The 27620-nt window shown below is 29.4% G+C and overlaps 2 protein-coding genes and 1 long non-coding RNA gene across 3 annotated transcripts; 2 read left to right on the top strand and 1 right to left on the bottom strand.

Annotated features, from left to right (window-relative positions):
- The first annotated feature begins 8302 nt into the window (after positions 1–8302).
- On the top strand, positions 8303–12882 carry LOC110665796 (glucose-1-phosphate adenylyltransferase small subunit 2, chloroplastic). The gene is made up of 9 exons (XM_021826055.2): positions 8303–8682; positions 9660–9956; positions 10293–10562; positions 10686–10865; positions 11394–11497; positions 11597–11708; positions 11915–12013; positions 12169–12288; positions 12609–12882. The coding sequence occupies exons 1-9, from the start codon at positions 8410–8412 to the stop codon at positions 12723–12725; spliced, it is 1572 nt and encodes a 523-aa protein (XP_021681747.2). The 5' UTR covers positions 8303–8409; the 3' UTR covers positions 12726–12882.
- A 3206-nt stretch (positions 12883–16088) lies between these two features.
- LOC131181648 (uncharacterized) lies at positions 16089–16852 on the bottom strand. Its single transcript, XR_009150149.1, has 2 exons — positions 16593–16852; positions 16089–16441 (listed from the first exon to the last, which is right to left on the bottom strand). It is a non-coding gene; the product is annotated as an uncharacterized LOC131181648 (long non-coding RNA).
- A 3246-nt stretch (positions 16853–20098) lies between these two features.
- LOC110665795 (vacuolar cation/proton exchanger 5) lies at positions 20099–25730 on the top strand. Its single transcript, XM_058149959.1, has 12 exons — positions 20099–20524; positions 21213–21446; positions 21561–21628; positions 21889–21917; positions 22509–22705; positions 22833–23045; positions 23610–23741; positions 24127–24243; positions 24349–24402; positions 24669–24785; positions 25093–25189; positions 25385–25730. The coding sequence occupies exons 1-12, from the start codon at positions 20468–20470 to the stop codon at positions 25408–25410; spliced, it is 1341 nt and encodes a 446-aa protein (XP_058005942.1). The 5' UTR covers positions 20099–20467; the 3' UTR covers positions 25411–25730.
- Positions 25731–27620: the final 1890 nt, after the last annotated feature.

Genomic DNA, 27620 nt, shown 5'->3' with positions numbered 1-27620 from the left:
ACAACATTTTTACATCATAACATCAAAAAGGTAATTTGGAGCACTCACACACCCAGTGATATCAATCATAATATATGGGAGCTGATCTCCTATACAGCTCTCTTAAATCCAACCTGGTGCCAGCAAAGAACTCAAGCCGGACTTTCGCTTAATAAACCAAATCGGGGGTCCCAGCGAAGAACTCAAGCCGTGACTACCCCCCGAAGGATCGGGTCCCAGCGAAGATCTCAAGCCGTGACTACCCGTCCTATCCATAGTCCACACCACATCACACACACGTCAACGCACGCACATTGCTCCAAATTACCACAGCAACATACATGGCACTTTCACAGTTATGAATGCAACATAAATCGTGCCTAAAGTTTATCTACATAGATATATGCATATAAGTGATGCATGGGCATGCTTGAACATGTAATGATAGTGAAATTACAATTAAAATTAATATTTTACTCACAGACTTGACAACGGTCATCAAGTGCGGCGGAGGAAGAAGGTCATCCGGCTCACCTGACAATTACATTACAATTATTTAACACAATTGACTCAATACAAATCATGAAAAGACCAAATACGTCCTAAGTCGTGCCGAAAATCTGGCAGAGTCTCCCCTATACCTAGGACCTACCCAACCTGCAAAAGGGCTCAAAACACACTTCTATATTCACAATCCATATATTCACAACTCAATCACATCACACAGCCCCTCCTGGGCCCATCAAATCAGTCATCCATTACAATATGTAAAATTTCAATTTAGTCCTTATAATTGATCATTTTTCCAAAAACTACCCAAACAAGCTCTAAAAATTCTAAAACTTTGCCCCGCGGTCCTTAGCAATATTACTAGGCTATTGCAAAAGGAATCATAATTTTCTGAGCTACCACGAATATTTTATAAATTTTTAATCCTATTTAAGCACTAGAAAATTACGAAAAAGCAAGGTTCGGGTTTACCTTTGCCGATTCCGACTTCGGGAACGCGCTCGGGACGTCTGACAATGGGGGGTAGCCAAAACCTCGGTCCAATTCGGAGACTTTTCCGGTAACGGGTCTGTCTGGCCGGAAATTCACAGACCTGGTCAACTGTTGAATTTCCGCGAATTGAGGATACCTACACGAAGCTCACAACACGGGGGTTAGTACATAAATTTTTCAGAATTTTCTAAGCTCATTTAATGCTCGGAAAAACACTGCGAAGTTCCGTGGGAGCCACCCAAAAACGGTGTCGAAAAAATTCAAAATTTATGTCGCCGTGAAGCTTTCGACAAGTGGAGAGCTCTGGTACTCTCGGTTTTCTCGTGGGATTCACGGTTTGCGAGAAATCTAGCCCGAAAGTCAAAATTGGCTAAAACTTCTTGGGCAAAAATTGGACAAACCGCTCGATGGGTTTCGGTGTTCTTGGTGTCTATGGAAAGCTCTCAACGAGTAGATGAGTTTAGACACAAGACCCGGTCCGATTGGTGGCCAGATCGGCAGGATTTTGGCCGGGAAGGTGAACGGTCGCGCACGCGCTGCGCATCACTTCTGGAGCCGTTTTCCGGCGTTCCAGGCGGCGGCCGGCCGTGGGGGAGGGCTGAGGCGGCGCGCCGGCGAGGTGGGGAGGCAGGGGAGGTGGCAGCGCGGCAAGGGGAGGAGGGAGGAGAGAGAAAAGAGAGAGAGAAGGGGAGGAGGTTGGACGCTCGCGGGGAAGGGAAGAAGAAAAAGAAAAGGCCGGTCCGATTCGACCGGTCCGATCCGGTTCGGTTCGATTCAGCCGGTTCGATTCAGGATACAAAATTTTAAATTTTTACTCTGTCTCGGGACCGAAAACGAGGTCCAAAAATTTCGAAAAAATTCCAAAAAACTCAGAAAAATTCGTAGACTCCAAATATATTTTTAGTTTTGCCACGTGGTCTTTAAATTAATTTTTAAAAATCATCAAAGTTTATATTTTTGGAAAATCGAATCCGATTTTTAAAATCCGAAAAATCTCAAAAAAATTCCTAAAATTTAAACAAAATTAAAATACCAAAAATGCTCATAAAATAATAAAATTTAAAATTTTGGGGTGTTACACTGTTATTGTTATTATTATTCATTAGTTTACATAACAGTAAATATAAATTTTTTAATTAATTTTCAATTATCAATTTTACTATTTCAACCATTAAAGAGCAAGCATTGAATGAAACACTTTTTAAATCATAAATTAATCTCAATTATTTGGATCAAAGATAATTTACTATTTCACGACTAATCTTGTTAAGAACGATTTTGGATTAATTTAATTTGAAAATTAACAATAAATTAAAATTATTTCAAAGAAATTGAAATTCAACTAAAATTGGATTTATAAAACTTGAATGTTGAAATCTTTTATATATATATATATATAATTACGTAATATCGAATTTAAGGTAAAAGAAAAATCTTTCCTTATGTAACTCATACTGTCACGACCCGATTTTTGGACCAAACTGACAGTAAGACTTGGGTCAGTATAAGGCTTCCGAAGTCTGCAATAAGCCTAACTATCTCTAGCCCGACCATAAAACACAATAAGTTAGCCAAATTTCAAGAAAACAAACAGACAGAGTTTGCCTATAAATTAAACTATTAAATGGGGAGTATAAATTCACCCAACTATTAATAATATGGAGAGTTCAGCTCACCCTCATAATTCTCAAATCACATGAATAAATATTCGGGAGCTCAACTCCCTCCATCAACAGCAATAAACATCACATAGTTAATTTTACAACTCTAAAATTTAAGTTATTACAACCCAAATAAAAATTATAACTATTGGTCCATGTAGATTTATAGATCTAATTAAAAGATAATAACGACAAAACAAAATATTTTTTGTTGAACAGATGTAAGCGTTTGACTCAGAAAGTAAGATATTGATTTTAAATATAATTTTTATAACTAACTAAATCTAATGCGTTCCTATGTATGAAATACAACATATTCATATAGTTCAAACAATTCAATCAATATTTACACAAAAGATAATTTGGAGCACACATATACTCATATATTATATCAATACATATATGAGAGCTGATATCCTATACAGTTCTTTTAATCAAATATCTGCTAACAAAGTCAACTCGAATCAGATTTTCGCTTAATAATCCATACGCGGGGCTAGCGAGATCAACTTAAAACCGTACTCACTTCGACTTATCCATATATAAGGATCAAGTCTCAGTAAGTCAAGTTCCAGCCGTGACTACCTACCCTACCTATATCCATATCCATATCCACACCATACGCACACCAACACATACACAGAGCTCCAAGTTATCTTAAGGCAATATCTATAAATAAATTCAATAATATATGTAGTGAAGGGACATGCCTAGCATTTAACTAAGTATATATATACATATAAGTGAATGCATGAGCATACTTTGAATAAAACTAACAATATTGAAATTACAAATAAAATCAATATCAAACTCACAGATTATCCAAATGTCACTGGGACAGCTGAGAGGATGAGGAAGGTTGACTCTGATCACCTAAACAATTATATTCAAGAAATTTATTAATAATGAATCGAACAAAGATTTAAAGAGTCAGAGACACCCAAAATTTATGCTGAAAATTCGACAGAGTTTCTCCTGTACCTAGGACATATCCATCTTGTAAAACAACTCAACTAACACTTTCAAAATTACGATCTCGGGCCTACCACACAATAACAACACAATGTCCTTCCTGGCCCTATCAAACCAGCCAATTCTCATATAAATACACAATTTAGCTAATAAGTATAAAACTAATATTTTACAAAAACTATCCAAATTAACTCTAAAAATTTTATAATTATTCCTTGCAGTCCTTAACAATACGATTATATTATTGTAATAAGAATCATAATTTTTTAACTACTCATGAATATTTTATTGATTTTTATTCTAAGCTCAACATTAGGTAAAAAGAGGAATTTAGAGTTTAGATTTACCTACGCCAATTCTGACACCTAGAACACATTTAGAGTGTCTGAAAATAGTAGAAAACATTGTAATATTGACCCACTTTTAAAGTGGGCCCAACAACCCGCGTGTCTGGCTCAAAATCGCAGTCTCGGTTGCTGATGAAATTTTTTAGAAATGAAAATACTTATGCAAAACCTACAACACCATGAGTTAGAATATAATTTTTATTTAATTAAAAAGATTCATTAAAGACCCAAAAAATCACTGGCTAGCTTGTGAAACCCACCAAATTTTATGTGTTGGAAAAATTTTAAAAGTGGTCTCGGATTTTTAATAGGATTTATGGTATGAGAGAAATCTGGCCTATAAGTCGAAAATGGCTGAAATGAAATTTCTCGGGTTCTATTCTCACAAACCACCCAATGAAAATTTGTAAAATTAGTGTCTATAGTAAGCTTATGAGGTATAAAATAAAATGAAGACAAGACCCTGTTCAATTGGTGGTCGGAATCACCAAAAACAGTGAGAGAAGATGAAACGGCACGCATGAAGAAACGGAGAGTTTGGGCACGTTTCCTAGCTGGAAAAAGAGGCGACAGCGGCTAGGGAGGGGTGCAAGAGGAGCGCCGACGAGAGAGGAATGCGGGGGAGGTGGTGGCCAGTGATGGGGGAAGAGGAGGAGAGAGAAAAGGAGGAGTGATCGGGCACACAAGGAAGAGGGAAGGAAAAAAAAGAAAAGGCTAGTTCGATTCAGTCGGTTTGATCAGAACCGATTTGATTCATCTGGTCTGATTCAGGATATCCGAAATTTAATTTTTGCCTTGTCTTAAACGAAGCCTGAAAATTCCGAAAAATTGTAGAAAATTCAAAAAATTTTATGGAGTTGAAAAATATTTTCAAACTTACCATGTGGTCTTTAAATTAATTTTTAAAAATTATTGAAATTAATTACATTGAAAAATAAAAGCTCAATTTTTAAAATCCAAAAAATTCAAATTAAAATACTACAATATTTAATACATTAAAATATCAAAATTTATATATAAAATAATTATTTAAAAATTCAGTCGTTACACATACAAACCAAATCCAATGTTTTTTTTTAAGCCAAATCAAATGAATTTATAATATATATATATATATATATAAAAGAAAGTTCTAAAATCAATTGGAAGATTCATTGAATTTTTAAAAAGAAAATTAAAACTTTCTTAATTAAAAAAAATTAATAAAAAAATTATAATATCCTAATTGAAATTAAATTTGTCATTTATTAATTTTGTTTTCATATTATTATCTTCCTTAATGGAAAATATATTATCCATAATCTCACCACCATCACCTTGGTCCATAGAAAAAGGTTTTCTTTTTTCTTTGGATTTTCTAGGATTTTTTTTATTATACACTTATTAAAATTTAAATTTAAAATCTTCTAAATTATAAATATTTAGAATATATAATATAAAATAAATTTAAAAAATTATTATTTTATTCTTCTATTTTTAATGAAATTAATTAATTAGTTATTTATTTTAAAAATATATTAATTAGTCTTATATTTAATTAATTAATCATTTAATTTTAAAATTACATTAATTAATTTTTATATTTTTATGTTGTTTACTTTTTAGTTCCTCCAAATATTTTAACATTAATTTAAATTTTATTCGGTTTGTATAATTTAAATATTATTTATTTATTTTATAGACATAAATTATTTAGTCTCTATAATATCTAGTAATTTTTAAGTTCTTTAAATGTATTGATTAACAAAAAATCAATAACAGCTCTAGAAAAAAATTATATCCAGAGTAAATATATAATAAATATATAATAAAATATTATATATTATCTTACAATTAGACTCGATAAAATCTAATACTCCAAAATTATAAAAATTTACACCATTATTAATGCTATTAAATATATATCTCTATATGAATAATTAAAAATTATTTATTAATTTATCACGTATATAATTATAATAAATTATTTTGATAAAGTTTATTATTGAAAAAGTTATAGTAAAATTTAAAAGTTTATAAACTTTTAAATACATAGCATGTGTTTTGGTCTCGACCATTTTTAATTTTTATAAAAAAAAATTAATGACTAATTTTTTGAGTGGTCAACATCTATAAATATGTATATATACAAAGGAATTTTAAAAAATAAGATTTTCCTAAATATATTTACCACTGTAGGAAACTTAATTTAAATTAACTAATAAATTAAAAGATAAATGGAGTAAAAATATAAAAATTATTTTTTTAATAAAATATAGGTGTTAATTAATATATTTTTCAAAATAATTTCTCTAATGAGTGCAACATTGTATTTGTTAAGTTAAATTAAATATGTTTAGTTATTACTATTTTTGAATTGGTAGTATAGGAAATTTAATCTTTTAAGTGATATTATATTTTTTATGTAATATTAAATATTTCTATGTAATATTTATAATTTTAGATTAAAATTAATAATAAATAAACATATATAATGAATTTTATCTCAGCGAATATAACACTGCATTCGCTAAAAAGATCGCAAAATAATATAAGAAAACTAATTAATTTATTTTATTAAAATATAAAATTTAAATAATATATTTTTAATAGATTTTCAAAATAAATTATTATGCAAATGTTAATAGTAGAGCCATCATTGTTAGGGATGAGGCTATGCAGCTCTAATTTCGGTTTAGTTTATCGTTAGAATTTAAATCATAATCAAATTTTAGTTCTTTTATTTTTGGAACTAAAAGAAAAATAAAATTCCTCTTTCAGTTCCAGTTTAGTTTTAAGTGTTTGCGGTTTCAATTTTTGATTATAATTTTAATTATAATTTTGATTTAAATTTTAATTTTAATTCAATTCGATTCAAAAAATATCAATAAATATAACAATGCTGATATTAAAATAACAATACCAACATCAAAATAAAATATTAACAAAATAATATAAACATATTAATTTACTCAAAAGAAATATTAAAATCAAACAAACAATTCTCCTATAAAAATATAAAATAAAACAAAATATTTTTCATAAGTCATATAATATTTTTATAATAATTATAAAATAATAGCAAATCAAAGCATAACCTAAGCTAAAAGCATAAAATTACGTAGCTTTTGGACTTTAGATAAATTTTTTTATTATATTTTTATTTTACTGTTTAAAATTAAAATTTTATTGGATAATATATAATTTTTACTTTAAATTTTGATTTACAATAATAAGTATTAAAAATAAATTTAATTTTTAATATAATATATATTTATAAAAATTTCATAGATTATAAATAATATTTTTTCAAAGTAAAAATATGATAGCTAATGTAATATTAAATTTTATGAATTTAATTATTAATATTCACTTATAAATACTATTTTACTGTATATTATTCATTATTACCATAGGCTTCATAAAATATTTTATTCGAAATGTATCGTTGATATTTTGAGTAAACCATAATTCAATCTCATAGAATAACATATCAATAAATAAAGTCAGTTTATAAAATACATCTTAATAAATATATTATACTATTATATATATATTTTTTTAATTATATAAATTTTAACTAAAAGGTATAAAACGTAATTAAAAAATAATTTAATCATATAATTAATGATCATAAAATGATTAATATATTTATAATTAAAAATAATAAAAATTGATATTAAGTTACATATATACATTAATATTTAATGATAAATTAAGACATATATATATAATTGATTCTTTATTTAATTTGATTTCATTTTTTTAGTGGAGAAGTAAAATTAAATTAAAATAATAAAATAAATTTATTTTAATGTTTATAATAATTACCTTTTCGATTTTAATTCAGTTTTTCAATACTGTGCAAAGTCTGTAAATTACATATAGACCACTTTTGTACAGAAATCACACTAAAAATAAAAAAAAAAATGTAAGCCGATTTTGTCGTGGAAGGAAGCGTACATACTTGGTATCATGAGTGTTATGGCGATTACCTTCACATACGCTCGTGAATCGTGAACGTCTCTTCGCTTCACGTGGTGGAAAGAAAAGCAGTCGCTCACCCCACAATAAAAAGAAAACTGACGGTGCTAAAAATCCTAAAAAATTAAAAAATGATAATAACGGCAAAGCCCATGTGACAGTTGTTTCCTCATCCAATCCTCAAGTGGCAGCCACCAAACTTATTGTTTGCAAACCGCTGATTTTTTCTCCAGTAAAAACACCGTAAATAAATCCTTTTCCCATAATGCCCCTGCTTCCATCTCTCTCTGCCGCGCCAAATCACGCCAACCACTCCCGTAAATTCATGCAAAAGGAATGGGCAAAACGGTTCCCCAACACTCATCATATATCAGATCCTCCATGTAAATTAAACGTAACACTCCACATTTTGCTGCTCTTCTTCAGCGAAGAGAGTGAGCCAGAGAAGCTCTAGGCTTTTTGTTTTTGGAAATCTGAACTTGCAAATGGCGAGTATGGCGGCGATCGGAGTTCCGAGAGTACCGTCGTCTTCGACTTCCTCTTCTTCATCGTCTAATTCGTCGAATCTCCTCCGGAAAACGCCTGTGAGAAGCCTTTCCTTCTCATCGTCTGACCTCTCTGGTGATAAGATTTATTCCAAGGTTTTTTCTGCTCGCCGAGGAATTGCTTATAATGAGAGGACTCCTACGATCGTTTCTCCTAAGGCTGTTTCCGATTCCAGGAATTCGCAAACTTGTCTTGACCCTGACGCTAGCAGAGTGAGTTTTCTTCCTTCATTTCTTTCTTTTGATCGAAGTTTCAATTGTTTTGTTCAAAGTTTGAGTTCGGTATGATGCTTGGATCCCAGTTTCCACGTAGTAATCAGGATATGAGTTGATAATTGATGCCTTTGGTGTGGTTGGATTGGATTGGATTCGTTGTTGATGGGACATTACTTTCTTCTAGATTTGATTTTACTGTATAACGATCAACCAGAAAAAACTCCAGACTGTGAATACTTAGATTCAACGTCAGTAATCAGCGAACAGATTGTTGGTTTTTGTTTGAATTGCTTGAACGTCTTACTCTATTTTATATACGCTTATACTTCAGTCAATGACTTAATTTTTACTGTTACATCATGTCATATGCCGCTTTTTTCATTTTACTTTTGATGTTGTTATAAGTTGCATTTATGGTCTACGACTACCTGCTAGTTTGTTGATTTGTATTTGATTGTGCTTGTTAACAATTTCCAGTCAACCGCACTTGGGTCCATAAGGAATTAGTTGGCCTCTGGCTGACATTGATCTGCACTCGATTACGAGGAGATGAAGGACAAGAGAGAAAAGGATTGAAATTAAAATTAATTTAATAGTCCAGATAATTGGAATTTAATTTGCCTGATTGTTCGAATTTTGCTGGTGTCTTTCTTCCTTACCTGATGACTAGTAGGTTGTGCTTTTGTTGTTAATTGTTGTCATCTTTGCGATCATTGCATTTGTTTTTGTGTAATTTCTTGATATTACTTGTGTATCCTATTGATTGATTTTGTAGACCGATATCCATCAGCCCTTAACTCCACCTTTAATCAACACAATGACTGGAAACAAAAGGCCTTAGAAATTATAGGATAATGGTTATTTTAATTAATAACTATGCCCTCTACTCTACCTAATATTCAGCTCTTTCTGTCTTTGGTTTCATTCATAAAGTGAAGGATTATACTAACATTTTGCTATTTGAGTCCTAACAGAGTGTCTTGGGAATTATTCTTGGAGGTGGTGCTGGGACCCGCCTTTACCCACTTACCAAGAAGAGGGCAAAACCTGCTGTTCCTTTAGGAGCAAATTACAGGCTGATTGATATTCCTGTTAGCAACTGCTTGAACAGTAATATATCAAAGATTTATGTTCTTACACAATTCAACTCTGCATCTCTTAATCGTCACCTTTCTCGGGCATATGCAAGCAACATGGGTGGCTACAAGAATGAAGGTTTTGTTGAAGTTCTTGCAGCTCAGCAGAGCCCAGAGAACCCAAATTGGTTCCAGGTACTTATTGGTTTGATAAAATCTGTTAAGGGGAATTCTGATAGGGGTTTTGAAATTGAAGTATCTGTTAAGAGTTTTTAGTTCAAAATTGTGCAATTCTAATTTAGGCTGGTGAAGTAGAATAAGAAAAATATGTTCAAATCAAATATGAAATGGTGCGGTTGACCTTAATTTTGCTCAAGATTATGATATGAAAATAATGACAATGCTTACCTAACCAAAGGCAACCTTACTTCTTTTAAATAAGTGATCTTATATTGCGGGCTTTTTTCTTCTTTTTTTTTGGTTGTCATTTACTATTTTCTCTCATGAAATTTTTAATTGAACAATTTACAGGGCACAGCTGATGCTGTCAGACAGTATTTGTGGTTATTTGAGGAGCACAATGTTCTGGAATTCTTGATTCTTGCAGGGGATCATTTATATCGGATGGATTATGAAAGGTTTATCCAAGCACACAGAGAAACTGATGCTGATATAACTGTAGCTGCTCTACCAATGGATGAAAAACGTGCAACTGCCTTTGGTCTGATGAAAATTGATGAAGAAGGGCGCATAATTGAATTTGCTGAGAAACCAAAAGGGGAGCAATTGAAAGCTATGAAGGTAGGTTCTTTCTTACAAAAAAGAACTTACTTGTGAATATGCTTTTATGTTTGATTATTTGATAAAGCTTTGAGGGAGATGATTTTATTTTTTTGAATTTTGTTACTTGTTATTTTCTTCTAGGTTGATACTACAATATTAGGTCTTGATGATGAGAGAGCAAAAGAGTTGCCTTATATTGCTAGTATGGGGATATATGTGGTCAGCAAAAATGTGATGTTAGATCTTCTAAGAGATAAGTTTCCTGGAGCCAATGATTTTGGAAGTGAAGTTATTCCTGGTGCTACTTCCATTGGGATGAGAGTAAGTATTCTTTCATTCAGTCATCTCCCTTTATACTTCTAATAAGTTTGTATCAAGAATAGTTGGTTATTCTTGGGGCATATAGACATAGCCTATTTGTGTAAATTTAGTCTGAATGCGGAAATCATAATACAAAACATTAATTTTTATCTATTTTGAAGCCATATTGCCCAAACTCTTGCAGCATCTATGGGCTTTATGATGCATCTTGTAGTGTATTAACTTGCAAAGAATGTCTGAGAAGGAGTTGTGTTCATGAGTGTGCGGTAGTCCCAATTTCCTACTCATTTTTGAATCTGTAATGTTATTTCCTAAGTCTGATTACTTCTGTCCTTTTTATATATTAGCATCTTGATTCTTGAACAAACTTTCTTCTTTATCCCTTTTGGTATACCAAGTAGATTCATTAGGCTAAAGGTTTTCCATTACAAACTGCTGCAGTTTGTTTGCTATAGGTTTCAGCGTCAAACTTGTCTTTTTAGTGCTCTCATCATCTCTGGAATCCTAATTGCTTAATAACCTTTGTAGGTGCAAGCTTACTTATATGATGGCTACTGGGAAGATATTGGTACAATCGAGGCATTTTACAATGCCAATCTTGGTATAACTAAAAAGCCAGTGCCAGATTTCAGGTATTTTTGGTTCTAATTTCAGTTCTACTCCATGTGCCATGCTTCCAGCTTGATCATTAATTTGATATGTTTTTATATTTTTTTAATATTCTTTGGCAGCTTCTATGATCGTTCATCTCCAATCTATACTCAACCTCGCTATTTGCCTCCATCCAAGATGCTTGATGCTGATGTTACAGATAGTGTTATTGGTGAGGGTTGTGTTATTAAGGTAAGTTCTTGGTCTGAAAGCTTGGCAAAAGGTCTTTTAGTTGGCTCTAGGCAATACTGTTTCTCTGTAGTATATCCTAGCCCCTTTATCTCTTCCATTTGATGTTGAAATTGTTTTTATATCCTGTAATGAGACCATTGTGAATAATGTGCATAAAAGTTTATTCCTAGACATTAATGTCTCTCTTTCTTGTTTGTCCTCCTCAGAACTGTAAAATTCACCACTCAGTGGTTGGGCTTCGATCCTGCATATCAGAAGGTGCAATCATAGAGGACACATTATTAATGGGAGCAGATTATTATGAGGTACAAGCTTCTGAGAATTAACATTTTGCTGTCTGTTATCTTTTAGTTCTGTGTGAATTGACCATTTGGGATTGAATTAGTGGAAGTGATGATTTTACTTTTCTTCCATTTTCAATTTGTATTGATTGTCCTTTTTTCAAAATGTCTTGTCCCAGACTGATGCTGACAGGAGGTTTCTGGCAGCAAAGGGTAGTGTTCCAATTGGTATTGGCAAGAATTCTCATATTAAGAGAGCCATTATTGACAAAAATGCTCGAATTGGAGCCGATGTGAAGGTAATAAATAGAATTGCAGCTTTGAAGAATTATTAATTTTAGTTCTCTCTCTCTCTTTTTTTTTTTTTCCTGAGATGATCACCACAATCCATTTCTTCCTGAAAGTTTAACAAAGATGGATGATTTGTTTTTAATACTTTTTTCTACAATAGTTTTCCATATGTTTTGTAACTCAGAGACTATTTGATTGTCATTTCAAATGCTGTGAAACTAATCTCTTAAATAGTTTTTAGTTGCTGTGAACGTATTGCATGCGTCCTTGTTCTGGTAGAACCGTTGTCTTGACCTGTAGTAAAGGTATATCTTTGTTTATGTATCAGATCATTAATGGTGACAATGTGCAAGAAGCAGCGAGAGAAACTGATGGATATTTCATAAAGAGTGGAATTGTTACTGTAATCAAGGACGCATTGATTCCAAGCGGCACTGTAATCTAGATGATCCACAGTTCTTGCATATCTTGGGACGTAATGGCAAGTCTAAATTTCATTTCAAGCCCTGTTCTTGTTTTAATGCATGATGTATATGCCCTGGTTGTATAATGTTTTAATCAATCAATAGACTAAGAGAAAGAACCCGGGTAATTAATCTGTATAGGTTTTCCTGCTTGATTTAATCATGGTCTTGTTTATTAATAAATAGAATTCGAATTTTAATATAAAACATGTTAACAAATTATAATTTTAATTGTAAGAGAATATGTAATCCAAAAATTATATATACTCATTAAATCGAGCATTTATTTAATAGCTTAATATGTAATTTAGACTTGAACTTTGCCTAAAAAATTTATTAAAATCTTATATTTTTATTTCAATTTATAGGAATTACAGCAAATATTTTTAAAGTTTTTATATATTTGATTAGAAACAACAGAAAACCTAATTGAAAATTAAATTATTGTTTCCCCATGATAGCAAATAAAAATACTTTCCATTTATATAAAAAGCCAAAAATCTTTAGCTGAAGATCAATTGTATATAGGGTTTGTAAATTGAGATTTGAAAATGTTGAAGCAGCATGCATACGTATAGCAAAGTCCAATTAAAGATATTCTGATAATAAGTAAATTAAGTTTGTTCGTTGCAATTCAAATTTGTCCAAACATTAAAAGGAAAATATCCCAACATTATTATTATTATTATTATTATTATTATTATTATTATTATTTTTCCGAGTAGGGAATATTATTAGTTTTTTTAAGTAGAGAATGGGAATGTGGGATTCAAATATGGATTTACCAGATAACTAATATGCTTTTAGTTACTAAATTAAATTAGTTCACATAGATTATTTTGTGGAAAAATCCTAATTTGTTTAGGAATTTCCATTACTTTTCTTTGCATTTTTCTATTCCATTGAATGAAATCTATATACTTTTTCTTCTTTTACAAAATGAAATCCAAATTGAAGCGTTTAGAAATTCCTAATCGTCATAATAAATTTATTGAATGGTGAGTTGGTCAATCTATGTGAGAGAGACTAATTTTATTGTTCATATTTTATTTAAGTGAAAAATTCTACTTAGATTTAATTTATGATAAATTTAAATTATAATAAATAAGTTAAACTCAAATAAGGAAAACTCATATATTTATATCTTCACTTTATTATATTTACACATAATTTTTCCTATTCTTCTAACTATTCAGTTTATTCCTCACCTTAACCTTTGATTGATTTGTTAGCTTCTGTTCGCACTTTTTAATGTTTGAACCACTTAAAAAAAAATATCTAACGAAAGATATTTTTTTGATTAAAAGAAAATTTAAATTATTTTTAAAGAAAATCATTTTTTTTCTTTTAAATGTTAAAGTTATTTTTCAAATTTTAATAATTTTATCAAAATATAAAAATATTTATAAATATATGACATAAATATATACTTATTAATTTAACATCGTAACTAACAAAATAAAAAAAAATTCATAAAAAATGTCTTTTTAAAAAAATATTTTTAATATATAAGTTATTTTTTAAAACAAATGAAGCCCAATTTTTTTTTTTTACTATTTTTCCTTTCTATTTATTATTTTTCATTGTGTCGATCAGTTTAAATTAAAATTAAATTTTGATATTTTATTTTAAATTATTGCAAACATAATATTATTTTACAGTTTAAAATTTGAATGAGAAATATGAAATATTAGGATTAAATTTAGGGGTGGCCACGGTCCGGTTTTGAACCGGAATCGAATCAGAATCGGTTAGGTTAAAATTAGAATCGAATCGGAAGCGGTTCGGTCAAAATCGAAACCAGTTCGATTAAAACTGAAACCGACTTCGAACTGGACTGAAACCATCATTTTGCGGTTTAGTTCAGGTTCATATTTTTCAGGAACCGTGAACCGATGGTTTCGAACGTGATTGAACCGACGGTATTGAACCAGACCAAACCGATAATTTAAATAAAAAAATTCAATAAATATCTCACCTCACTCCTAATTCATTTATATACATCATTAATTCTCTACACAATTATTTTCTACGCTCTCTTTAATTTTTTATACTTTTTTAATTTCTCTCAAATTCTCTAAATAATTATTTTCTACACTTCTTTTAATTCACTGTACTCTTTTAATGTTTCTATTTTATTATTTTATATACTCACTAAAATTTTCAATACTATCTCAATTACTTTGTTGTTATTTTATATCATTACTAAAATTTTCAATACCCTCTATTTTAATTTTTTCTCTTTTATACTTTTTTAATTATCAATTATCATATAATTTTTTAAAAAAGGCAAGCAATAGAACTATAAATTTTGATTCCTCTAAATCCTAAAGTGTTACATAGGTAAAATTAAGTTCATACACTTTTTGCTAATTTCTTAAAAAAAAATTATTTTACCTATAATTTTTTAATTAAGTTTAAGTCTTTACTTATTAAATTTTTTTTAAAGATAAATTATTTTCATTCTCTTTTTTCTTATTTTATTTTGATTGAAAGATTTATACGAAAAAAGAAAATATTTTTACAAATATTACTTAAATTCTGAATTAATAAAATTTTTCTCTAATTTTTTTAGTCTAAGTCACACTTAAATCGCTTCTAAACCGCTCTTAAATCATTATCTAAACCGTTTTGAACTGTCTTTTTTCGAACCGCCCTTCAAACTGTTTTAAATTAAGGCTCGAACAGGAACCGGCGATTCAGAAACCGTCTTCCAAACCGTCCTCTAATGGTTTAATTCAGGTTCATGATTTCATTGAACCTGAACCGACAGTTCCTGGACTGTGGCCACCCCTAATTAAATTTAATGAATACATAAATTTTTAATTAATTAATTAATTAATAATGAATAACAAATCATCTTTACCGGATGAAAGTAACTCTCTTGGAATAATTAAGAATCAAAAAGGAACCTGCCTCCAAACATCCACATTATAATATTGTGCTTTTATTTCATATTTTTTCACTCAACACTCTCATTTTAAGGGCAATTACGTGGTTATTATTTAATAATTAATTAATAAATATTTTAACTCGATATAGAATTATACATTCACAATCCAGTATAGGCTCTATACCATATTAAATTTAGAGAGAGTATTATTTAATTTACAACTTAATTCATTTTAATTCAGGCTTATTTAAATGATTAAATTACTCTACACATCAAAATAACTTAATATTGTAATCTAACCACTTATATATTACTCTTTTATTTTATATTTTTTCAATGTGAGATCCACGTGATAGATTTGTTTAAAATATTTTCTAGAGTTATTCAATTTTATATTATATATAACTCAAGATTTTGCATGCAAAATCAACAATATTTTGTCATGCATGGATAGATAAAATAGAAATAAGTTAATGTCAAATATTGTATATTCGAAACTACAATATATAGAAGAGAGTTGAAACATTATAAGTAGGGCAAATTCAATTTCTAGTTCCTATTCCTCAATTCTGTTGTTAAAAAAAAAAAAAATCACCAATAATATTGTAATCTGAGATTTTCATATCATGAAATAATTAAGAAGAGAAATAACAGTTTAATTCAGTAACTGATATGAGAGTCAGGTTGATGGAGTGAAAGGCATGCTGAGACCGTTTTAGCCGTGGCCACGTTGGGGATTTGCTGCTGGAGGATATATATTTTGAGGAGGAATTTCCCTTGTACTCCGGCCGTGCATTAGTCTCCCTGTCATTCAAGTCTCATAAATATGTGGGTTAGCCTATTTTTAATTAGGATCATGTGGCTAATTAATTAATTTTGATAGAAAAGTAAAGTGGATTTGGTATCAAAATAAAAATTTTAACTAACTAAACAAATAGCTGAAATTCTTGCAAACCTTCAATAGCTGAGAAACTTGAAATTCTTGCTTCTATCAGCAGAGGCCACAAGAGGAGTAGTAAGCAAGCTACAAGCCGAACCCAGAAACCACCATTGCTGAGAAGGCAGTGCATCTTGGGATTCTTTAAAATGTGAGTTTATGAGTTCTTTCACTGGAATACGTAAAAGCTTGTCAACTTTTAACGAGTCCTTTGCTTCCTATAATTTTGAACCGCGTTCTCAATTCATCGCCGCCGCGTTTTCAACTTTTAACGAGTCTTTCACTTTTAGGTTTCGTTTGATCAGTGCAAAAATATTTTTTTTTATCATTTTTTATCGTTTGGAGCACTCTAGAAATAAATTAATAAAAAATATTTTATTGGTTAAAATTAAATTTAATTTTTTTTTAAAAAAAAATGACTTATTTTTTAAAAGAATAAATAATTTTTTAACTTTGATAATTTTATTAAAATATAAAAATACTTTTATTTATATATATATATATTATTTATTTAATATTATAATATATAGCATTTATTTAATATTACAATCAAATAATTAAAAATATTTTAATGAAAGATATTTTTTTAATAAAAAAATAATTTCTATATACAAGAAGTACCCATTTCAATTTCATACTCATTTTTCATATAATTTGTGTGAATGTTACACTTATTGTGGAAAATTATGACTTTGTAACAATTTATTCCAATTGATTTTTTTTAAAAAATTTTTAGGATGGAAGAATTATATAAACATTTGAAATTAGAAAGGAAATTAACAAGAGATGAAGCACAACATAGACTGACCCACCCATTCCAATTTCATACTCATTTCTCTTCTGACTGAGGACACAAATTTTTTCTAACTTCCAAGGCAAGAAACAATGAGAATGAAAAGTCAAAGTCTACTTTCAAACTTACTTTTTGGGGATTTTCAAAATAATAATAATGATAATATATACTTTTTTAACCTCAATAATAACTTGTTATTATATGAGCATATGCTTTGAAATGAGGCAGCAATTTCCTGGCTAACACCGCCACTCTATCTTGGCTAACACCGCCACTCTATCTTGGTGCTCTTGTTGACTGGTTCAGCATCTTTATCTTCTTTCTGGAGCCAAAATTATCTACAATTTCTAAAGTATTAGGAAGAATCAAAATACAAAAACATTGTTCCTGTATAATATGTCTTAAATACATTATGAATCAGGTTTAAATAGAAATTTCTTATGAATTAGAGCAATAAAAGAGTGTGATATCAACATCATGTGAAAGGTCAGAGGAGATTTTATCTTTATACATAAGTTGGATAGTGATGTGCTTGACATTAAGTAAAAAAAAAAAAAGAAAAAAAAAATTTTTTTTGACGGTGTATTTTTCTTTTTTTTTTTTTTTAATAAAGAATTGAAAGAGTAGAGATTTAGAATATAAACCTATTAAATAAGTAATATGACTTTAACCACTAGACCAAATTAGGCTACGATGGGCGTGTAAGTCAAAATTCATCAACAAAATAGGGTTGTGAATTCTTGGAGAGCACAAGTATTTAATGAGATAGTCATATCCTCAGAGGGAACACAAGCAGAAGCAAAGGTTTTTAGCTTTCATATGGGCTGGGCTCGATTAGGTCCAATAAGGGATGTGAGCCCTCTTTTGATAGGTCCTATACATAAGTCCTGAAGGACCTGAACCCACGAAGCTGAAAATCATTGGCCAGCCCATGGGTTAACATTAGGGCTCTGTCCATCAACTTAAAATTAAAGAAATAAAAAAATATATATAGACTGTTAAAAATTAAATTACTAACTTTTTATATTACTATACAGAAAACATCATCTTAAATGTGAAAAAAATATTTTTTTATTTGATTTGTATTACTAAAATATATTAAATTTAAATTTAAATTAATTTTTAATAATTTTAATGGATAAAAAATTTAAATATTTACACGATAATAACTAATTATTTTTATTTTTTTCTTTTATGATCTAATTATTTTGATTTGTTACGATTATAGTCAAAAGATTAAACTAATCCAATGATAAAACATAATATAGTCTTAAAATAAAATAATTTATTAATATAAATTTTATACTTAAATTTTATTCATTTATTATATAAAATATTTATTATATTATATTTATTTTCAATTAAAATTTTATTTTAATTTAGATAATAATTTAATAGATGTAATTAAATATATATATATATATATATATGTGTGTGTGTGCGCGCGCGAAATAAAAATTAATACATTATTATTTAATTTATAGCTTAATTTATAATCAATAATATTCTATTTAATTTCTAGTCTTAATTAATTTAACAGGAAGCGCATTGTCTTTTTAATTAATTATTAATTTATTTAATAATATTATTATTATTTTATAAACATTTGTTTATTAAAAATGATACTTCATTAAAAAAAATAATTACTATACTTCTTTAAGAACAATAAATTGTTTTTACTGCTTTCAAAAAATATAAATAATTTAAAAAATTAAAATTATTTTTATCCGTTATAAATTTACTCTCTTATTCATACTTATAAATTATTATAAATTTTCTTAATATCATATAATTTTTAATTGATTTTGATGTATTATAAAATTTTCTCTTAGTTTGCATTCAAAATAATTATACTAAATTACATTTCCTAATTTCCCCTTATTTTTACAATTTAAATGCATTTATTTACTAAAATAAATAATTTGAAAATGTAGAATTTGTTAATATATTTTTTAAGGTAAATTATAATTTAATCCTTAAATTTTAATAAAACTTATAATTTAATTAATTTGTTTAATTTTTTATCTAATTAGCTGTTAATTATAACCAAAATTACGAAATGCCCTTAAGTCTATATTTTTAACCAAAATGATTTAGTTGTTAAGGTTTTGTATGATAAACAAAATAGTTTCTTAATTTATATTTTTTAAATAAAATAGCCCCTTAACTTAAATTAATTTATTTATAATAAAAAAATTTCATAGAAGAAATTATTTAAGTTAAAAAAATATAGAGTTAGTAGCATTTTAGTAATTTTTTTATATAATTAATGATAAATTAGATAAATAGATTAAATTATAAATTTTATCGGATATCACAAATTAAATTATTTAATTTTAAAATATAAAGAATTAAATTATAATTTTTGCCAAATTTTATTAGCTAAATTATAATTTATCTTATTTTTTATGAGATAGCTTTTTAGGGTTTGGATTCGGAGTCTCAGTAAAAAGCAAAAAACTAAATAAACCCATATATATTTCTAGTTGGGGTTAAATAAATCAAAATTAAGTTTTGCATCAAATAAATTTTTTTATTTTTTAATTAAAATCAAGTTTTTTTAATAATAGTATTTTATTATTAAAAAATATTTTATTAAGTTATTGACTCATTTTAGAATTATTTTTCCTCAATTGGAAAAAGACGAAATATATATATTATTTTGGTTAGTTCGTTGCTGTGACAACTTACTCCCGTAGAAATGGAGGCGAAAAAAAGAAAATCAATGCATCCCATTTTCCCTGGCATTCTCTGAGAATAGAAATGAGAAATATCGGCTACAATGGCGCTATCGTAGTGGTTAAAATTGATGAAGAGGGTATCTTTCCTTTCAAACCGTTAATGCTTTGATCACCCATTTTCATATTCTTGTTTTTCGGGTTCAGTCTTATTCTTGAACCTAAAATATCAACCATTGACTTGTATTCACTTGTTCACTTTCTGGGAAATTTCCCTGCTTGCCAGAAAAGTCGTTCTTTTCTGCTTGTTTTCATTGCCCTTAGTTTCCCAGTTCGGCGGATACAAAAGGCAATATGAATTAGCAATCATGCCTGTGCTTGGTGATGGAATTTTTGTTGCTTTTCTTTCTTAGAAACGCACCATGGATATCCACAAGACCAACGAGCCTCATGTCTCTCGATTTCATTCCAATCTTGAGGTTTGTATCTTCTTTTGTTTATATAAAATATTATTTTATTGATTTTGTTAAGAATTCAAAATACAATTACAACTTCAATAATTAAATTTTAATTGAATGGCTATATAAATTACTTTTCGTTTAGTTTTATTTTCAAATTAATATTGAAAAATTATAAATTCTTTAATAATCAAAAGCTTAGAATTTTTTTTTATCAAGTATTATGCATATATTTTGGATGTGTTATTGCTGGTGAAATTATTAATAAATTAAAATAATAATGAAATATAAAAAAGAAATTAATAACATTAATTAAATTGAGCACAAATATCTTGTTTTTTTTTAGACAAAATTCATAAACCAATACAATGAACTCTTTTTTTTTTTAATTTACACTCTTTAAGATATAATAGTTTGATAATTCTATCATGGGATTCAAATAAACTCTTTACTAATTATTGAATCTAAAGCTTTACTAAGAAATGCATTTTCTTTAACTTTACACTCTTTAAAAACTTTATTTTCTTAGTTGCATAAGAATGATAAAAACTTATTTATATATAAAAAAAACGTTTTAGTGCAAATATAAATAAATAAACTGAAGTTACTTTAATAAATAAGCTTAATAAATTATGGTATTTAAGACTAAAATGTTACAAAAGTTATTTTTGTGGTATGGTATTTGATGAAGTGGGTTTTGCTGCAACAGATGGCATCATTAGAAAATAAATCAATGCTTGAGTTTGAGAATGAGATTCAAGAAGGTAAAGGCTCAAGTGTTAATAGGAAACAATGGATTGCTGATGATTTGATCGATGGTATTGATGTGCCAAGGAATAGTGTACTTAATAGCATAAAGATTGTGGTATTCTCTGCCAAAATCAACATACTTATGCCTTTTGGTCCTTTAGCAATCCTGGTTGATCAGATTTCTGGCAATCATGTAAGTTAGCATCTTTTATTGTTTAGCATCTTTTATTGTTTTGTTTTTTGGTGGTTGGTCCAATGATTGTACCTATGTTTCCTTTGTTCATTCATTTGGTTGAGTGTGTTTCAGGGTTGGATCTTTCTTCTCAGCTTATTGGGCATTATTCCTATGGCTGAGCGCCTGGGTTTTGCTACAGAGTAAGGTTTCAAGCATTTTTTCCACAACCTTTTCTATATTATTTTAATTCAGCGAAGGGGGGATGCAGGGCTTTCTAAAGGCTGAAAGGTTTTATTCAGCATAGCATGGAAGACTTGACAGTCTATTTTTTGCTTAAATATCTAAACTTAAATGAATTGAAAAGCTGGGAATGCACCTCAATGTTAAATGCATTTGTTTGTTATAGCATTTATGTGGATTCAAGAGTAGCTAATGCATTTTTGGCTTACTTTTGATGTAGGCAGCTAGCTTTCTATACTGGACCTACAGGTATGTTACTGTATAAAAGAATGTCAGCTTCATTATCATCTTTTCCGCATGCACATCTTTAGATTTTTCATGAAGCACTGAAATTTTTGTTAACAAAATATTTGATGCCAGATTTCATGTGAGTTATTAATTCTTTAATTCTCTTTTTCTTGCATCATCCGACCGCCCGTTTCTTGAAGATATTTCCTCCTCTACATGTTCTGCTTTAATAAGCTTCATGGATTCATAGCATACCTGCATATGAATACGCAAGATACAAGATATTGCTAATAGAAATCTTTCAAAAACAATCAAAATTTTGTTATGTTTTGTAACGTAATGTGCAATTGCCAAATAGGTATATATTTGAAAACTCCTACCTTTCCTCCCTGCCTCAGCCTCACTTTCTCCTACTAGGAAATTCCCCCTAGTGACCCCCATCCCACCAGTGGTGCCTGGGTACCCCTAAAAAAATGTGTCTACAATGGAACTGCAATATGTGAATATTTTGATTGAAACAGTTCAAATTTTAAGCGATTGGTAGCAGTAGCTGTAGTCAACCATCAATTTGTTACTTTCTAAAGTTTTTATCTTTCCCTGTGAAACTTGCAGTTGGAGGTCTTTTAAATGCCACTTTTGGAAATGCAACTGAACTGATAATATCAATTTATGCATTGAAAAGTGGGATGATCCGTGTTGTTCAACAGTCATTACTTGGATCAATCTTGTCAAACATGTTGCTGGTGCTTGGATGTGCATTCTTCTGTGGTGGACTTGTGGTTGTTGAGAGGGAACAAGTGTTTGATAAGGTATATTCACCCTAAGCATGGTATAAAAGAAGCTGGTGTTTTCTTTACTTACTATTTTCTCCCTATGTTGTCACCCTTCATAAATTTATTGATGAAGAGTTTCAAGTTGTTTAATCTCATTTTTTAGGGAACTGCTGCAGTGAATTCTGGTTTGCTGTTGATGGCAGTCATGGGCCTTCTATTCCCTGCTGTTCTCCACTCCACAAGAACAGAATTGCATTTTGGGAAGTCTGAGTTAGCTCTTTCAAGGTTTAGTAGTTGCATCATGCTGGTTGCATATGCTGCATTTCTCTATTTTCAGCTGAAGAGCCAGAAAAATCTTTATGTTCCAGTGAATGAGGTCAGTAGCTTCATTTTCTAAAGAAAATAGATGACATGGTTGTTTTCTGTAATGCATTACTTATATCTACTCTTCAATATTGGATAAAGTGTTCCTCGCCTTTCCTGCAAATGTGGAAATATAATTCAATTAATAACCAATTAATGATATAAATCTTTTACTACTTTCACAAGGCAGGACAACTTTTTTTAGTTCTAATGTTGGCTGAGGACCATCAAAAGAGAAGCTATAATCATTCTCTAGATAAAATGTTCATGTTCTCTTGGAGATAAATTTCAATTTCTGAGCATATGGCTATTAGCAGAATATGAGAGTTAACATCCTCTTGAATCATTTGAAATTTCACCTCATGGGAAAACAGTCTATTAGTATTTGTCAATAAAAGGACTCTATTCCATTGGTCATACTTATAAACAGAAAGACAGTATTAAGTAATGCACTTACTGTTATTTGTCAGTTCATCTCTCTTACCTCGATTTGTTATCTAATTGGTATAAAGCATGTTGAAATGATGTTATACTTAATTCCACTTTCTTAGATCTGATATTAATAGCCTAAAACCAGGGAGAGAGTCCAAGTTGGAAGACAGATGATGAGGAAGCTCCGGAGATCTCAAAGTGGGAAGCAATCATATGGCTATTTCTTTTAACCGGATGGATTTCAGTCCTCTCAGAATATTTAGTCGATGCCATAGAGGTATTTTTGTCTTATTAATTTATGCCATTCTTTATTGTTATTGCTGTTTTATTTTTGCTACATTCCTTTATATCTTTTACCAAAAAAATGTGGCACAGGCAATTTGTGAAGATGAAGGTCTTTTTTTGTTAAAGATGTAATTTTTTTTCACTTTTGTTCCTTATTCACCACCATTGGCTTGTGATTGGAGTTTGTGCTGAACCATAAAAACTTTGTAGTTAGAGTCTTATATTTGCCAAAACTTCTACTTATTCTCATTTAACTTATATATGTTAGAAGATTGAAAGTTCTAATTTCATATTTGCTGAGACCTTATAGTGGAAGATTATCTTCTGTCTGGAGTCTATTTTTGCATGTTCTTACAACCCATGCAATACACTTTCAGGGAGCATCTACTGAATGGAAAATACCAGTAGCATTTATAAGTGTTATCCTACTTCCTATTGTTGGAAATGCTGCGGAGCATGCAGGTGCTATTATGTTTGCCATGAAAGACAAGCTTGTAAGTCCTTTTTATCCTCTCAGTTTTATGAAATATTTATTACCCATGGCTAATCAGCTCTTTCCCAAACTAATGCTTCTTTCTTATTCAATCTATTTGATGTAGGATATCTCTTTGGGAGTGGCAATAGGCTCATCAACACAGATATCAATGTTTGGGGTAAGTACCAAAAACTCAATGAATTGTAGCCTTTAACATTTATATAATTTCATATCAACCTTTGTCTTCTAGAATTGCTTATGTATGTATATGTTTCCTGAATTTGAGAAAAATGTGTACACATGTAAAGGAACTTGTTTTTTTTTTTTTTTTGTACTACATATTTTTGTCATTCTCTGATCACGAATTTGCAAGAATGTTGCTTTCGTTTCACCTTTTGTTGCCTATTTACCCTATAACACCTTTATTTTGGCTGATGACTGCAGATACCTTTCCTTGTCGTTGTTGGCTGGATCACGGGGCGTCCCATGGACTTAAATTTTCAACTTTTTGAGACAGCAACACTTTTTATAACTGTTCTAGTGGTAGCCTTTATGTTGAAGGTTTGTTCTTGGAAAATTTAGTCTTTTTATTGTTTTGCCAAGAATTTTGCATCAAAGATCGATGCTAAAGAAGATAGTTCTGCAGTGGTTTTATATCTATAGAAACTTGATATTAAAATTTGTCAGCTGTAAATGGATCAAACTTCAAATCTACATTCTCTGATTATAGAGTTCATATTGTAAATTCAAGAGTATTAATGCATGATGCATTTGATACACACTCACAGAAGGGAACTCCTATATTTTTCTTAAAATTTATGTTATGCTGTGGCAACTCGTTTACATATTTGTTTCACTGAGCTTGCAGGAGGGAACTTCTAATTACTTTAAAGGATTAATGCTCATCCTCTGCTACCTAATAGTTGCTGCAAGTTTCTTTGTACATATGGACCCTTCTTCGATAGGTATGGCAGTCGACTGCAATCTCATATAGTTTCTTTGAGCTCACTAATTGCAAACGAGTTTTCACCAAATTTTTATTTACCTTATATTGATCCACATATCTTCTCTTGGTGATGTCATATACATTAATTTATGCAGAGTTGCATACATCGACTTTCGATGATACTTAACAGAATGTCATTCGTGTGAATGTGCAGGGGATCCGCCAAAACCGAGCGAATAAAGAAAATGGATTAATCAAGAGAATACACTTGAGCTTGAGGACTTTGATTACACATCTGTTTGAAGATGAGCAGATACAGGCTTTAGCTTGCAACTTGAAACTTAGTGTAGGACTAATAGTGAAAGTGAAGCAAGAAATACATGTAAAAAAAAAATTGCTAACCCTTGTAACTTCCTTTACTCTTTTGCTTATATTTTACATTATTGAATCTATTATGTTATATCAGTGAAATTTTAGGTTAGCCTATCTTTTTTGTAAGAGGGATAGCCTATCTTTGCTATTTGGAATTTTTTATTTTTTAATATTAATTATTAATAATATATTATAATTGTAATTTTTATATTTAATTTAATAGTATTGAAATCATTCTAAAACTGTGAGAATATAAGTTTGAACTTTAATTGGAGCTCAATCAAATGAAGAAAATATTAGTAATCTTGAAAGGAACTATTGAGTAACTTTTGAAGAAATAAGAAAAAAAATGTAAAAAAAAAAAGTCTAATATGACCTAGTATTATTTTTTAGATACAATGGAATCTCAATGGACCGAATAACAATTGATGGATTACATGATATTCGAATTTGAGATTTATTCACTTTTTACACCTTAAAGATAAAAGAAAAATTAATTAGATTATTACTGATTAGTAAATTCGATCTTATTTAAGAAAAAAATAATTTTATAACTGTTAAATTAAATATTTATATTATACATAATTAATTAAAAATCAAAATATAAATATTTAATTTACCCTTTGTTTGGATTGATGGAAATGGAGAGAAGAGAAAAGAAATGAAATTTGGTTTCCATCAATTCTCGTATATGGACATCAATTTGAAGAGAGAAAAGAGGAGAAAGGGGGAGAAAATACATTTCTCCTCTCCATTGCATCTGCCTCAAAAAATTTCTCTTCAAATTGGAGGAAAATGGAGGAAAATTGTGTTATTTATGTGAAAAGTATTTCAATACCATCAAATACTTTCATAGAAAAATCATCTCCCTTTTATTCCATATCTGCTCCTCTCTATTGTAGAAAGTGCCTTTCATCTTTCATCATTTTTGCTCTTCTTTTTATAGCAGAAAGTTATGTAAAAATGCTTCATTCATTATTTTCTTCAATAATACTTTCAATAAATTTTATAGTATAATTTAGCCATGAATTTTACCATGTGAAATTTGTTTAATATTAAAAGTTGATTGAATTCATATCAGAATTTCAATATTAAAATTAAACAAATTTAAAATCATCATGATTTATAAGTCTTCACGACTTCACCCTATTTCTTTCTCTCATCATTTCATGACTATTTTATTGCTATTTTTAGTAAACGCTGTGTTCAACAGAATTTAACTTTTTAAATATCTTTCTCACAATTTAATATTTTATATGTAATTTAAGTACGGATAAATGTGATTAATTGTCATTTTTTTCATGACATAAAAAATAAATAAGGATATAAAAAATATTTTTTATTTAATTTTATTTTAATAATCTATCCAAATATTACGGAGAAAATTAAAATTTTTTTTTCTTTTCCTTTTTTCTTCGTTTCCCTTGCTTAATTTCTCTCCTAACAAAGGGTTAAGGATGGTTGAAGAGTCGACTACTCTTTATCGACTACTAATTAATTTTCTCTTTCTCTTGCATGTGCAGAGAAAATCGGACACAAGAAGATTTCAACCTTGACGTAGCCGTCCAGCCATTGGGAAAGAAAAACTATGAAGCTTTTCTTTTCCTTGATAAATAAAATACTGACTTTTAGAAATGGAAATTTTGAAGTGAATTCCTTTTTTTTTTTTTTTAAAAAAATAAATATTCTTTTTTTTGAACAATTACTTAGATAAGCGAGAGCAAAGAGGCGCAGTAGAAGCGCTGCCACCAACTCCATGAGCTTATTCTTCTGTTCTTGCAGCTCCCTTTCCACTGATTCAGCTCCTTTCGGCTGATTATCTGATGTAAGGAGCCGTCTATGATGGCGGCCTAAAGAGATAAGTTTCGGGTTAACTCATTTAGACCTAGGGCTCCAAGATGTATGGGTTTTGGGCCTTTATTGTCTGGGCTTCCGTGGATTTTAACAATAAATCATGCATCTGAGCTTGTGGGACTTGTATAATTTTTAAAATAAAGAATCGATTGGCGAGTGAATATCAGCAAATTGTGGGGAATAAATAATTTTTTTTCCTAAAATATGAATATTGTGCACAATTT

This window comes from Hevea brasiliensis, chromosome 7 (genome assembly GCF_030052815.1).
Source record: "Hevea brasiliensis isolate MT/VB/25A 57/8 chromosome 7, ASM3005281v1, whole genome shotgun sequence".
Lineage (NCBI taxonomy): Eukaryota > Viridiplantae > Streptophyta > Magnoliopsida > Malpighiales > Euphorbiaceae > Hevea > Hevea brasiliensis.
The sequence above is the reverse complement of the archived record's forward strand: the minus strand, read 5'-3'. Positions and strand labels throughout refer to the sequence as shown.

Coding starts and splice junctions, on each gene's coding strand:
- LOC110665796 (XM_021826055.2), top strand. CDS start 8,410: ATGGCGAGTATGGCGGCGATCGGAGTTCCGAGAGTACCGTCGTCTTCG. Junction 11,709..11,914: donor GTGAGGGTTGTGTTATTAAG/GTAAGTTCTTGG, acceptor TGTCCTCCTCAG/AACTGTAAAATTCACCACTC. Junction 12,014..12,168: donor TGGGAGCAGATTATTATGAG/GTACAAGCTTCT, acceptor GTCTTGTCCCAG/ACTGATGCTGACAGGAGGTT.
- LOC110665795 (XM_058149959.1), top strand. CDS start 20,468: ATGGATATCCACAAGACCAACGAGCCTCATGTCTCTCGATTTCATTCC. Junction 21,629..21,888: donor CGCCTGGGTTTTGCTACAGA/GTAAGGTTTCAA, acceptor CTTTTGATGTAG/GCAGCTAGCTTTCTATACTG. Junction 24,786..25,092: donor TGGTAGCCTTTATGTTGAAG/GTTTGTTCTTGG, acceptor CTGAGCTTGCAG/GAGGGAACTTCTAATTACTT.